Source organism: Papio anubis, chromosome 2 (genome assembly GCF_008728515.1).
Source record: "Papio anubis isolate 15944 chromosome 2, Panubis1.0, whole genome shotgun sequence".
Classification (NCBI taxonomy): Eukaryota; Metazoa; Chordata; class Mammalia; order Primates; family Cercopithecidae; genus Papio; species Papio anubis.
The window spans coordinates 170100752-170114610 of record NC_044977.1 but is presented as its reverse complement, the minus strand read 5'-3'; the positions used below and the strand labels follow the sequence as shown (position 1 = coordinate 170114610).

The 13859-nt window shown below is 44.1% G+C and overlaps 1 protein-coding gene across 1 annotated transcript in view; it reads right to left on the bottom strand.

Annotated features, from left to right (window-relative positions):
* Positions 1–1118: 1118 nt before the first annotated feature.
* The window catches only part of NR1D2 (nuclear receptor subfamily 1 group D member 2), a 50950-nt gene continuing 38209 nt past the window's right edge, over positions 1119–13859 (bottom strand). Inside the window, exon 8 of the mRNA XM_009201796.4 lies at positions 1119–2292. Within this exon, the coding sequence (XP_009200060.1) occupies positions 2252–2292 (41 nt within the window). The 3' untranslated portion in view covers positions 1119–2251. The remainder of the gene's footprint in view (positions 2293–13859) is intronic.

Here is a 13859-nt window from a genome sequence, read left to right as displayed (position 1 = left end):
TAGAATTCCCCAGGTCCTTCTCGTTTTTCCTTTGTCCTGGCCAAGAAACAAAGTGCCTTAACTGCTGTGTGACCAGCCAGCTGCGTATTTTTCCCGGCAGACTTGAACTGAAGCCAGGCCTTGAATATTCCCAGACACTGATAAACTGGTTTAAGTTGTTGCCTGAACCATGAAAAGAACAAACATGTTGCTAAACATGTAGAAAGTAGCCCCCAGCCCTAAACGGAATTCCTTAGACCCGCATGTAAACTCCATACCTGGGTCTGCATGCTGTGGACATACCTGGACAGATCTTGTTTCACTGTCTGTCAAGAGGACGCGCTGTAGCCCCCTCTATACATAAGTTCCCCTAATAAGTATTTGCACTGATCACCCTGGCATTTAGTGCTTCTTTCTTTGGAATCCCAGCCAGCCCCATCTCAGGATGGTTTGGGGCAGTTGCCTGCAGGAATTCCCCTGCTGCCACTTTTGGGCTGATTCCAGGCTCCAGTTCAGCCACACAGAACACCAAGTCTCTCTGTTTCTCAGCCTGAGGGTTTTCTCTGGTAAGTGGGGTCTGGCTCAGCATACAGAGGTAAGCTTCAGCCAATAAGAGACAGAGTCAGTGGATAAATACCCCGACTCCCTCGTCCCTTAGTGGGACAATTCTGAAGCACATTCAGGTGGTCCACGACATGACTGAGCTCAGATGCCCTTAGTGATACCCAGCTCATTAGGCCCAACACAGGCTCTCCTCTCCCGCTCTGGATTTCTCCCTCCTTCATTTCTGCTTCCTGGCATCAATTCCCAGCAGTCAACTGCTTGTCTCTGAATTGGCTTTGGGAGGACTCAAAGTAAACACCCATTATATGTGTCTGGGTCTGAGTATAAATGACCTCTATGGTCCCTACCTAGTCTGAATTCCTGTTATTGTTATCATCATTTCATCCTTTCGTGCTTTTTTTTTATTATTATTTTTTATTTTTTTAGATAGGGTTTTCCTCTGTTGCCCTAGGCTGGAGTGCTGTTATGTGATCATAGGTCACTGCAGCCTCGAACTCCTGGATTCAAACATTCCCCCCATCTCAGCCTCCAGAGTAGCTAGGACTACAGGTGCACACCACCATGCCCAACTAGTTTGTTTAATTTTTTGTAGAGATTGTGGCAGGGGCGGGGAGTGGGGCGCTCTTGCTATATTGCCCAGGCTGGTCTTGATCTCCTAGTGATCCTCCTGCCTCGGCCTCCCTAAGTGCTGAAATTACAAGTGTGAACCACTGTGCCCAGCCATGTTACCATCCATTTTATAAACACGGTTACCCAAGAAGTTCTAGAATTGTCCTGAGTTCTCAAAGAAGTCACAGGGTAAAGCCAAAATCACCCCAAAGCCAGAGTGGATATCAATGTTTCATTAGTTGATCCCACCTTCTGAATAAAATAAAGCATTTCTTACTCCAAAAAAGAAAGTCCTTGCTCCCATAAAGTAGCCATAAAAATCAGCACTAAACAATGGTCTAAAGTCTGAAAAATTAAGTGAGACTGCAAATAGAAATATCCCAGTAAAACCTAAAATTTCATAGACAGCAAACTTAGGGTAATTGCAATGTCTATAGCTAAGGGTACATTTTGTTTTATTCTTTAACTTCTCATGCCTCCAAGAAGTACAGTCATGCACCACATAATGACGTTTCAATCGCTGAAAAGCCACATATATGACAGTGGTCCCATTAGGTTATGCCATATTTTTACTGTACCTTTTCTATATTTAGTTATGTTTAGACACACAAATACTTACCACTGTGTCAGAACTGCCTACTGTATTTGGTACAGTAACATGTTATGCAGGTTTGCAGCCTAGAGGCAATAGACTATACCATACAGCATAGGTGTGTAGTAGGTTATCCCATCTGGGTTTGGGTAAATACACTCTATGATGTTTACAGGATGAAATCGCCTAATGACACATTTTTCAGCAAGTATTCCTGTTGTTAAGCAACGCATGCATCCAGGCTCAAGTTATGCTCTGAAATTAGCTTATCAAATGAATCAGCCTTCCCTTGGCTCTTAAATCTTATATAATTAGCTTTGTAACATAATGCGTTCAGTGGCTGTGGGCAAAGCTCAAAGGAGTGAGAAAATCCATTTAGGGCAGTTGCCAGAATTTCCGGTGTTTTCTCAAGCTGAGCTGCTAATTCATTTTCTTGGCATAGCCTAGGATGGATCCCAGATCTGCCAGGCCCTTCTGGCTTCCCCTCCATTGGAAATGTCTCGAGATTCAGTCTTCTGTTACTTTGAGGCCTTCTTTTGATGTCCCACCTGAACGAAAGAAGTGTGGTCACAGAAACGAGAGAAGTTTATTATTTGTCAAACCTCGGATTTGAGCGGGAATTGATTAACTGTGTATGTGCCAAGCATCCCCAAAGTTTCTTAACTCCCACAGCGTGTCAGCAACAAAAGTCACAAAACTGCACAGGAGATAGATACGCAGTTGTTTTCTTGAAAGAACTCCAGAAACCAAGTTATACAATTTCTAACACTGGGCGAATTCAGGGGCCTGGTAAACACAGAACCACAGAGGGGAGGGAAGAGGAAACAGGGGAAAGCAGGATGTCTGGTCTAATTCACCATTCACTTTGCTCTGCTCTGTTTTATAACAATGTCAGCTCTATGGAATAAAACAAAATGTGGCTTCTGTGTCTTTAAGGCCCAGGCAGCATTGGCAATGGATAGGTTTCCATAGCAACTTGTAATTCCACTGTCTATTAAGTGGAAAAGCAACAATAGAAAATCCCTAGCAAATAAAGTGTGATACCTCTCAATGACAATTATCTGCTTATTACAGTCTCGCTTTGAGTGCTTAAAAATACAAACACCTAGAATCTTTTACTCTGTTTGAAAGAAGCAGGGCTATTTCTTTTATTCTTTTTCTTTTGAAAAGCTCTTAGACACAAAAGAAGAAACAAGTTTCTGAGGGTGTTGAGATGTCAAGCCTCTTTGGTGGCCCCAGAAGAATTCTCCCACTCTACATGCACACTGCACAAAAGCAGTGAGGAGGATTCAGCAACTCAGAGAGGTAGATTCCTACCACAGGACCTCATCCAATCAGTGGCCATCAGACTTGCTTGTAAAAGGCCTGGGACCATATGAAGTCTAGAGCAGTGTACTTTGCACACACAAAAACATTTTAAGATTATAACCTTATTAAACATCGATCAGCATCCATCCATAGTCAATCAATTTAAATAACATTTATTGAAAGACTGTTAGGCAATTTGTGAGACACTAGAAAAACAAGAAAGTCCTCTAGAAGCTCACAAATGGGGAATGGAGAGAAAAACAGAAATCTTTATATGACCAGGTTTCCCAAGTGTTACGAGCTGAATTGTGCCTCCCCAAAATCCATATGTTGAAATTCTAACACCCAGTACCTCGGAACATAAACTTATTTGGAGATAGAGTCTTTAAAGAGGTCATTAAAATGAGGGAATTAAGATGGGCCCAATACAATCCCACTGGTGTCCCTAGAGGGAAGAAAATGTGAAGACACAAGGAGAAGATGCCCCTCCACAAGCCAAAGAGAGGCCTGGAGCAGCTCGTTCCCTCACAGCCCTCAGAAGGAACCAGCCCGGCCCACACGTTGATCTCAGACTTCCAGCCTCCAGAACTGTCAAGAAATTAACTTCTATTGTTTAAGCCACCGAGTCCATGGTCCTTTGTTACAGCAGCCCCAGCACATGAATAAACCAAGCTCGCTCGCTCGCTCTCTCTCTCTCTCTCTCTCTATATATATATATATATATATTTTTTTTTTTTTTTTTTTTGAGACAGAATTTCACTCTTGTTGCCCAGGCTGGAGTGCAGTGGCACAATCTCGGCCCACTATAACCTCCACCTCCCAGGTTCAAGCAATTCTCCCGCCTCAGCCTCCCGAGTAGCTGTGATTACAGGCACCCGTTACCACACCCAGCTAATTTTTTTGTGTGTATTTTTAGTAGAGATGGGGTTTTACCATTTTGGCCAGGCTGGTCTCGAACTCCTGACCTCAGGTGATCCCCCCACCTTGGCCTCCCAACGTGCTGGGATTACAGGCATGCGCCACCGTGCCTGGCCGATTCTTCTTCTTCTTCTTTTTTTTTTTTTTTTTAAGACAGAGTCTCTCTGAGTTGCCCAGGCTGGAGTACAGTGGTGTGATCTCGGCTCACTGGAACCTCCACCTCCCAGGTTCAAGTAATTCTTGTGCCTCAGTCTCCCAAGTAACTGGGATTACAGGCATGCACCACCATGCCTGGCTAATTTTTTTGTATTTGTAGTATAGATGGGGTTTTGCTATTTGGCCAGACTGGTCTCAAACTCCTGGCCCCAAGTGATCCTCCCACCTCAGCCTCCCAAAGTGCTGGGATTATAGGCATGAGCCACTGTGCCCGGCACCAAGCTATATTCTTCCAGAGCAGTGGTTCTCAATCTTTTAGCTGGAACAGAATCACCTGGAAAACTTGTTAAAACACAGACTGCTGGGCCCTACCCCCCAGCCTCTGATCCAGGTGGTCTGCAGTATGACCCCAGAATCTGCATTCTAGGTAGTGATGATGATGGTTGGAGGACTACCCTTTGAGAACCACTGTACTAGGAGGTATTCAAGATATAGGCTGTATCTAATCCTAGCCAACTCAAGTCAAGGGGTCATGCTCTCTCCTCCCTGAATCTAAAGCGGACATGATTCCAACCTGAGTTTCACACCCAGGTACAGTCAGAGGAGGTACGCTGCCCAGGTGTGCTTGCCCCGCAGGAGAACGCAATCACCAAAGCTGTATCTGACAGAGACCCTAAGCTTTAAGGCACAGTAAGCTTGTCCACTACTAAAACATGGCCCATGAATAAGTGTCCTGGGTTCTGAAATATTAGACCAGCAATTCTCCTTTCATGGGGAAATAAGGCAGGTGGATGAGGGTGGAGGTTTTCTCTCCTATCCAGGCAGAGGCACAGGGTTGGGGAGAGGGGACATAAGTTATCTCCCTCTTTTCTCCTCCCTGCAACTCAGGCTACTGGGGCCACAGAAGGCCCAACTCTGGCCCTCCTCGGACTGTGCCCCTGCCCTAAGCCAAGAAGACACACCTGCCCAGAGCCCAGAATCCCTTCTATACCAAGCTCCAGTTAACTTAATTCCCTGCCCGGAGGGGACCTGGGCCTTCCAGGGCCTGCCTGAGACTATTTCCTTGGTCCTCCTGCAGGCAGACCTCACTGCCCATGTGCGCAGACCTAGGCCCAAAGGGGTGGCTCAGGAGGTGACTGTGTGAAAGATAAGGTAGACAGCTTGGACCTAGGAGCTGGGATGTCCACCGTTATATGTGAGAGGCTTAGCTGCAGGCGGGTACTTGGGGTGGAAAGAGCCCTATCTGTAGCATTTACTGATTTCCACAAAATCAATAACTACTCCCACCATGGCCAATCTCAAGCTACTAATGTGAAATCAACTGGCTCACAAAATTCCTGAAACACTGGCTTTCATGAGCTGGTAAGAACTGGCCCTAGCACACCACTGGAGAGGTCCTTCATGCTAGGGGACAATGGCAGGAGTGGAAAAAGGACAAAGGCAGAGTGAGGACCTTCATCTACATTTTTGCTCTGACCCTTCATGTATCTGGCCCTGCATTTCTATCAACCAGGATGTCGTTCTGGTCACCGCTGAGGGTGGTCGTCAGTACTGAGCTCACAAAGAAGGACCCTTTCTTCCTTACTATTCGACGTAGAAGATATGAATGACTCTTGGTGTCCGTATTTGTCCGTGGTCACACTGCTATAAAGAACTACCTGAGGCTGGGTGTGGTGGCTCACGCCTGTAATCCTAGCACTTTGGGAGGCCAAGACAGGCGGATCACTTGAGCTCAGAAATTCAAGACCAGTCTAGGCAACATGGAGAAACCCCATCTCTACTAAAAATACAAAAGTTAGCTGGGCAGGGTGGTGCACACTCGTAGTCCCAGCTACTTGGGAGGCATGGGCACGAGGATCGCTTGAACCCGGGAGGCGAAGGCTGCAGTGAGCGGAGATAGCACCATTGCACTCCAGCCCGGGTGACAGAGCGAGACCCTGTCTCAAAAAAAAAAAAAAAAAACTACCTGAGGCCAAGCACAGCGGCTCATGCCTGTAATCCTAGCATTTTGGGAGACCAAGGTGGGCAGATCACTTGAGCTCAGGAATTCGAGACCAACCTGGCCAACATGGTGAAACCCCATCTCTACAAAAATTACAAAAAAATTAGCCAAGCATGATGGTGTGTGTCTGTAGTCCCAGCTACTTGGGCTACTGAGGTAGGAGAATTGCTTCAACCCAGGAGGTCGAGGCTGCAGTAAGCCGAGATCAAGTCACTGCACTCCAGCGTGTGTGACAAAGTGAGGCCATGTCTCAAAGGAAGAAAGGAAGGAAGGAGGGAAGGAGGGAAGGAGGGAAGGAGGGAGGAAGGGAAGGAGGGAGGGAGGGAGGGAGGGAGGTTAAGAAAGAAAGGAAGAAAGAAAGATTAAGAAAGAAAGGAAGAAAGAAGAAAAAACAAATTAAAAACAAAAAGACCTGGCCAGGTATGGTGGCTCACACCTGTAATCCCAGCACTTTGGGAGGCCAAGGCGGGCCGATCACCTGAGGTCAGGTGTTTGAGACCAGCCTGGCCAACATGGTGAAACCCTATCTCTACTAAAAATACAAAAATTAGCCAGGCATGGTGGCAGGCGCCTGTAATCCCAGCTACTTGGGAGGCTGAGGCAGGAGAATTGCTTGAACCAAGGAGGCAGAGGTTGCAGTGAGCCGAGACCACACCACTGCACTCCAGACCAGGCGACAGAGTGAGGCTCGGTCAAAAAAAAAGAACTACTTGAGACGAGACAATTTATGGTGAAAGGAGGTTTAATTGACTCATAGTTCTGCAGACTATCTATACAAGAAACATGGCTGGAAGGCCTCAGGAAACTTATACAATCATGGCAGAAGACAAGGAGAAGCAAGCACGTCTCACCATGGAGGACCAGGACAGAGAGTGAAGGCGGAGGCAATTCTAAACAAGCAGATCTTATGAGAACTCACTCTCACAAGAACAGCCAGGGGAAAATCCGCCCCCATGATCCAGTCGCCTCCCATCAGGTCCCTACCCCAACATTGGGAATTACAATTCGACACAAGATCTGGTTGGGGACACAGAGCCAAACCATATCAGAGGCCTATGCCTTTCCCCAACCGCTTCTTTGTGGAAGAACCGGCTGCTCTCTACAGAGGCTGAAAAATGTTAGATACTTGCTTTCCCAGGCTCCCTTGAAGCACACCCAGTCTAGCCAACAGGAACTGAGGGGTGAAGCCTGCGAGGGCCTTCTGGAAAAGATTCCCCCCTAATAGATAAGAGGAAGGTCTTTGTCCTTCTTATCTGGACATGGTACCTCTGCTGTGATGCCTGAACTGTGGCAGCCATCTTGCAACCATGAGAGAAAACATTAGAAACAGGCACAGGATGACAAAGAAAGATCAGAACTCCTAGATTCCTTTTTTCTTTTAATTAATTGTGGTAAAATGTACATAACATTTACCATCTTAACCTTTTTTTTTTTTTGAGACAGTCTTGCTCTGTCACCCAGGCTGGAGTGCAGGGCACAATCTCGGCTCACTGCAAGCTCCGCCTCTCGGGTTCACGCCATGCTCCTGCCTCAGCCTCCCAAGTAGCTGGGACTACAGGTGCCCACCACTACGCTCAGCTAATTTTTTGTATTTTTTAGTAGAGATGGTGTTTCACCATGTTAGCTCAGATGGTCTCGATCTCCTGACCTCGTGATCTGCCTGCCTCGGTCTCCCAAAGTGCTGGGATTACAGGCGTGAGCCAGTGCACCCGGCCCATCTTAACCATTTTTAAGTGTACACTTCAATAGTGTTAAATACAATCACTTTGTTGTACAACCCATTTCAAGAATTCTTAAAAATTATTATGGGTGCATAATAGTTGTATGTATTTATGGGGTACATGTGATATTTTGATGCAGGCATATAATGTAAATGTAAATTATCAAATCAGGGTAATTGGGGTACCATCACCTCAAGCATTTATCATTTCTTTGTTTCAGGGACATTCCAGTTCCACTCTTGGTTTAGAATTCTTTTCATCTTGCAGAACTGAAATTCTGAAATAATTCCCCTTTCCCCCTCCTCCCAAACCCTATTCTTCTACTTTCTGTTTCTATGAATTTGACTACTCAAAGTACTTCACATAAGTAGAATCTTACAGTATTTGTGACTGGCTTATTTCATTAAGCATAATGTCTTCAAGGTGCATCCATGTTGTAGGATGTGTCAGAATTTCCTTCCTTTTTGAGGCTCAATAACATCACATTTTGTTTATTCATTCATCCTTCTATGGAAATCTGGGTTTTTCCCACATTTTGGCTATTATGAATAATGCTGCTATAAACGTGAGTACAAATATCTCTTCGAGACCCTGCTTTCAATTCGTTTGGGTATATACCCAGAAGTGGAATTGCTGAATCATATGGTGGTTCTATTTTTAATTTTTTGAGGAACTGCCGTACTGTTCTCCACAGTGGCTGCACTGACTTACATCCCCAACAGTGCACAGTGCTTCCAACTTCTCCACATCCTCACCAGCACTTATTTTCTCTTGTGTGCATGTGTGTGTGTGTTTGTTTCTTCCTGATCGTAGGCATCCTAATGGGTGTAAGGAAGGTGCCTGTGTTTTTTATGGCATTTGTGAAGCCACTGAACCAGCCTGAAATTGTCCTGCTTCTAGAAGTCTTGTGCAGGAAAAAAATTAATAAGCATCCTTATGAAGGAACTCCATGTTTTTTAATTTTTATTTTTTTAAAGATAGGGTCTTGCTCTGTGGCCCAGGCCGGAGTGCAGTGGTTACAGTGAGTGCACAGCTCATTGTACAGCCTCAAACCACCAAACCCAGCGAATTCTGAAATCTTTTAATAGAGACAAGGGCTCACTATGTTGCACAGGCTGGTCTTGAACTCCTGGCCTCAAGCAATCCTCCCACCTTGGCCTCCCAAACAGCTGGGATTACAGGGATGAGACACCATGCTCTGCCTGAACTCCCTTTTAGACAAAGCTAAAGCACCTTCTAATTGATATACTGCTCCTTCAGGAAGACTGAAGACAGAAAGTATTCATTCTCTCCATGATTTATTTTTGTTTCTCATGCTTTCCATTATATACTGCTTCTTGAACTCTTAGAACTTAGCACAGATTCTATACCAGGGTTAAATCACAAAACAGTGCAATTGCAAATACAAAGGAGTGTTCATAACAGCTTTATACATAATAACGAAACTGGAAACAATCCAGATGTCCACTCAATAGGAGTATGGATAAACCATGATACATCTGTACAATGGAACATGACTTGCAATGACAAGGAACAAACTGCCAATACACGAATGACATGAATGGACCTCAAAAACATTACGCTGGGTGAAGAAGCCTGACACAGAAGAGAACTGTTAGTCCAGCTCCCGCTGCTATAACAAAATAGTGCAAACTGGGTAATTTATAAAGAAGTTTACTGAGCTTATGTTCTGGAGACTAGAAAGTCCTAGATTAAGGGGCCATATCTGGTAAGGGCCTTCTTGCTGCATCATAACAGAAGGGTGAGCAAGCACGTGAAACAGAGAGAGGAAATCAGGCCAAACTCACCCTTCACAGGAACCCAATCCCGCTATAATCCATTCAAAGAGGCAGAGCCTTCATGGCCTAATCACCCATTTTTAAAATTTTATTTAGTTTTATTTTTTTGAGATGGAGTCTCACTCTATCGCCCAGGCTGAAGTGCAGCGGCACGATCTCGGCTCACTGCAACCTCTGCTTCCTGAGTTCAAGTGATTCTCCTGCCTCAGCCTCCCCAGTAGCCAGGATTACAGGCACGCACCACCACGCCTCACTAATTTTTGTATTTTTAGTAGAGACAGTGTTTCACCATGTTGGCCAGGGTGGTCTCAAACTCCTGACCTCAGGTGATCCGCCCACCTCGGCCTCCCAAAGTGCTGGGATTACAGGCGTGAGCCACCACGCCAGGCCTAATCACCTCTTCTTTTTTTTTTTTTTTTTTTGTGAGATGGAGTTTCGCTCTTGGTGCCTCTCTGCTCACCGAAACCTCTGCCTCCTGGGCTCAAGCGATTCTCCTGCCTCAGCCTCCCGAGTAGCTGGGATTACAGGCATGTGCTACCGCACCTGGCTAATTTTGCATTTTTAGTAGAGATGGGGTTTCTCCATGTTGGTCAGGCTGGTCTTGAACTTCTGACCTCAGGTGATCCACCCACCTCAGCCTCCCAAAGTGCTGGGATTATGGCCGTGAGTTCATACACCTGGCACTAATCACCTCTTAAAGGCCCCAGCTCTCAGTACTATTACAATGGCAATTAAATTTCTACGTGAATTTTACTGGAGAAAGTCAAGCCATAGCAAGTACATTCCACAATGATTCCTTTATACAAAGTTTTAGGGCAGGCTATTCTAATCTATGATGAAAAAGCAATTACTTAGTATATGTATCAGGCTTCACCGCAGAGGGTCTTTGAATACATCTCCCTCAGTCTTACATCCACTGTAAGTATTTTATCCTTTTTACATGAGAGAAAAATGTATTTGGGGCTGGTGGAAGATAACATTAAATTCCTCTTATGTATTGAATCTTTGACTAGGATCCAAAGCTTCCCCTTTTCTCACTCCCAAACAATCCCATAAATGAGTATTAGCTCCACATATGTACAGATCAAAGCAAACTTACCAAAACCCACTCTGCCAAGGAGGAGACTCCAAGCCCAGTTATGAATACAGTTAAGAGCAGGCTCTGGAGCTCAAATGCCTGAGTTTGCAGCCCAGCCCTTATTTAGTAACTGTGTAACCTTGAGTACGTTCTTAAAACTCTCTGAGCCTTAGTTTCTGTATCTAGACAACAGAATTGCCTCTTGGGGTTAAGATCAAATGAATTAATGTATGAAAATAGTGCTACAGTGGTAAATGTTTAACAACCAGCTCTCTGGGGAGGAAAAATGTGTGTATTTATTTAACTTTACTGAAAAGGCATGCAGAGCACAATTTATAAAAGGTACAATACTCTTTATTGTAAATTCCATATAACTAATTAATTCTCACAGAAAGCAATGTACTTGATTTCTGCCTAAATTGCATCTGACCAACAGGCACAGTTCTGGCATGAATGTAGACTGATATTTGAATGTATGTTAACTAATGAAACAAAAACACAATAAAAACGATGTCAGAATTTGACTTAATGTGTGTGACTTCTTTGCTGAATTTTCAAACACTAGAATATTTCTTCAATTTTCTGTGCTATCCACAATGTTAACCGCTAGAGACATGACACACTTTTAAGTTTAATTTGTATTATTAACATTTTCCCCATCAGTTTCTCAAGTCTAGATAATCAACAAAGTAATAACACAAACCCTGATTTTCATGGTATTTGCAGATTTCTGTGGTATAAATAATCCCACCCTAGCCAATTCCGAGCTACCAAGTTGCCCTCACTAGCAGGAAAGAGATGTCCATGAGCATAACATTATGAAGTATTTCCACCATGCAGATAAACAACTAAGGTATTTAACCTCAAAACTGTAAATAACAGTCAAATACTTTGGAAGTAAATTTTGAGCATTGTCTTTTAAAAATACAATTCATTTCATAGAAAGCTTCATTTAATTGGTAATAATGGTTGAACCTACAAATGGCTCCCTGAATTCCTGGAAACAAGAATCAGACCTCAGGAGCCTTCACAACCAGCTCCAGCATATAAGGTCTACAACAGCAGTGCCTGGCAATTATCCTTCAAAATGCTGGGATCAGTAGCCATTGTGCTCCACATGCATAGAACTCCCCTAACACTATCTGAATTAGTTGGCCAGCTTTTCATGGAACCTCATTTTACACTTGAATTTTTTTAATCCTGACACATAGATATTCAATAAACGTGTGCAATTAATAAGTGACTAGGCCAGGCGTAGTGGCTCATGCCTGTAATCCCAGCACTTTGGGAGGCTGAGGTAGGCCTCCTACTTGAGGTCGGGAGTTCAAGACCGGCCTGGCCAACATGGTGAAACCCTGTCTCTACTAAAAATACAAAAATTAGCTGGGTGCAGTGGCGTGCGCCTGTAATCCCAACTACTCAGGAGGCTGAGGCAGGAGAATCACTTGAACTCGGGAGGCAGAGGTTTCAGTGAGCTGAGATTGAGCCACTGCACTCTAGCCTGAGCAACACAGTGAGACTCTGTCTCAAAAAATAACAATAGTAATAATAAGTGACTAAACCATTAGTCCATGCACTGAAAATCTGATCAGATAAAACAGCTTAGGAAAACAGCAGCCATAGTAGGGAACAAAAAGTTGATCAAGAGAATGAAAGTAGGTAGGTGCTCTCCACTTTGGAAACGACCCTAACTGCATTTAACTGCAGAACTTGAACAGGAAATTAAACAGCTATTGCAGGGGGAGAAAACAGATGAGTATTTACAAGCAAAGCAACAAAATAATAGGGGGAAAACCACTGAAGTTAAGGTGTTCAGAGCAATAAGAGACAATAGAAAATAAAAAAATACAAAACTGACTTCAGAGACTTTTAGAAGATCGTATTTGACTCTGTAGGCTCCAGTAGAAAAAATAGGGGGAAAAATTTTAGGAACACCATACTCACCTGTGGATTTTGTTTTTGAGTCATTTTAAAAACACTGATCCGACCCGTCAGCAACTTGCATTAAAAAGTATGCCAAATGCTAACTTTGAGCATTGAGAGCATGTTTACATTCTGGAGAATGTGCCCCATATTTAAGCAAATGGAGAAATTCTGAGCTTCCTCCAAGACCTCCCTTTAGGGCGCCTCTACGCACTGCATTCAGTGTTGTTGTAAGTGGATTTTGTACTCTGGTGTCAAAAATCACCCCACAGCATCCAACTCTTACACAGTGAAGAGCAACACTGATGTGGCTACTAAAACACATGCCACAGCTGTTTCTAAGCTTTTACATAGACAGAGAATAAAAAATCAAACATAACAAATTTTAACACAGGCCCAATCTAGTGTAAAACCAAAACCAGATCTGTGATTATCTTTATTCCTGCATTCACAGACAGCATTCCTCAATTTCAGAAGGAATTTAATCCATTTTGTTTTCCATCAACCACACATTTACTTGGAGCTTGCTTATTAAACTGTGCAAAGAAGAGGACAAAATAAAATCCAAATTTGTGCAATAATCCACTGAATTCGATAAACATCCTGACCAACACCTAAAGTGGGTATAAGGTTAGCAAGGTTTTTTCTCCTAAAAGCTCTTTCCTATGAGTCCCAACAAGTGCTCAGCACAGAAAAAAAAAAAAAAAAAAGGCAAAGGGGTTATTTAAGGAAGAAAGTTGGATGAAAATGGCATCCCATTAAACCCTTCCTTAAAGGATTCACAGTGCTCACTGCCTCACTGCAGAACAGGACTGACATGGAGACATGGCAGTAATCTTGTTTAACCCAGCATGTCCAAACTTACTTGATCAAGGAGCCCATTTTTCCCACCTAACATCACCTAATATCCGCAGAAACACAGCGGATTTTTTTTTTTTTTTTTAAGACGGAGTTTCGCTCTTGTCGCCCAGGCTGGAGTTCAATGGCACGATCTCGGCTCACCCCAACCTCCGCTTCCCAGGTTCCAGCGATTCTCCTGCCTCGGCCTCCCAAGTAGTTGGGATTACAGGTGTGCACCACCACGCCTGGCTAATTGTTGTATTTTTAGTAGAGACAGGGTTTCACCATCTTGGCCAGGCTGGTCTCGGACTCCTGACCTCATGATCCACCAGCCTCGGCCTCCCAAAGTGCTGGGATTACAGGCGCTAGC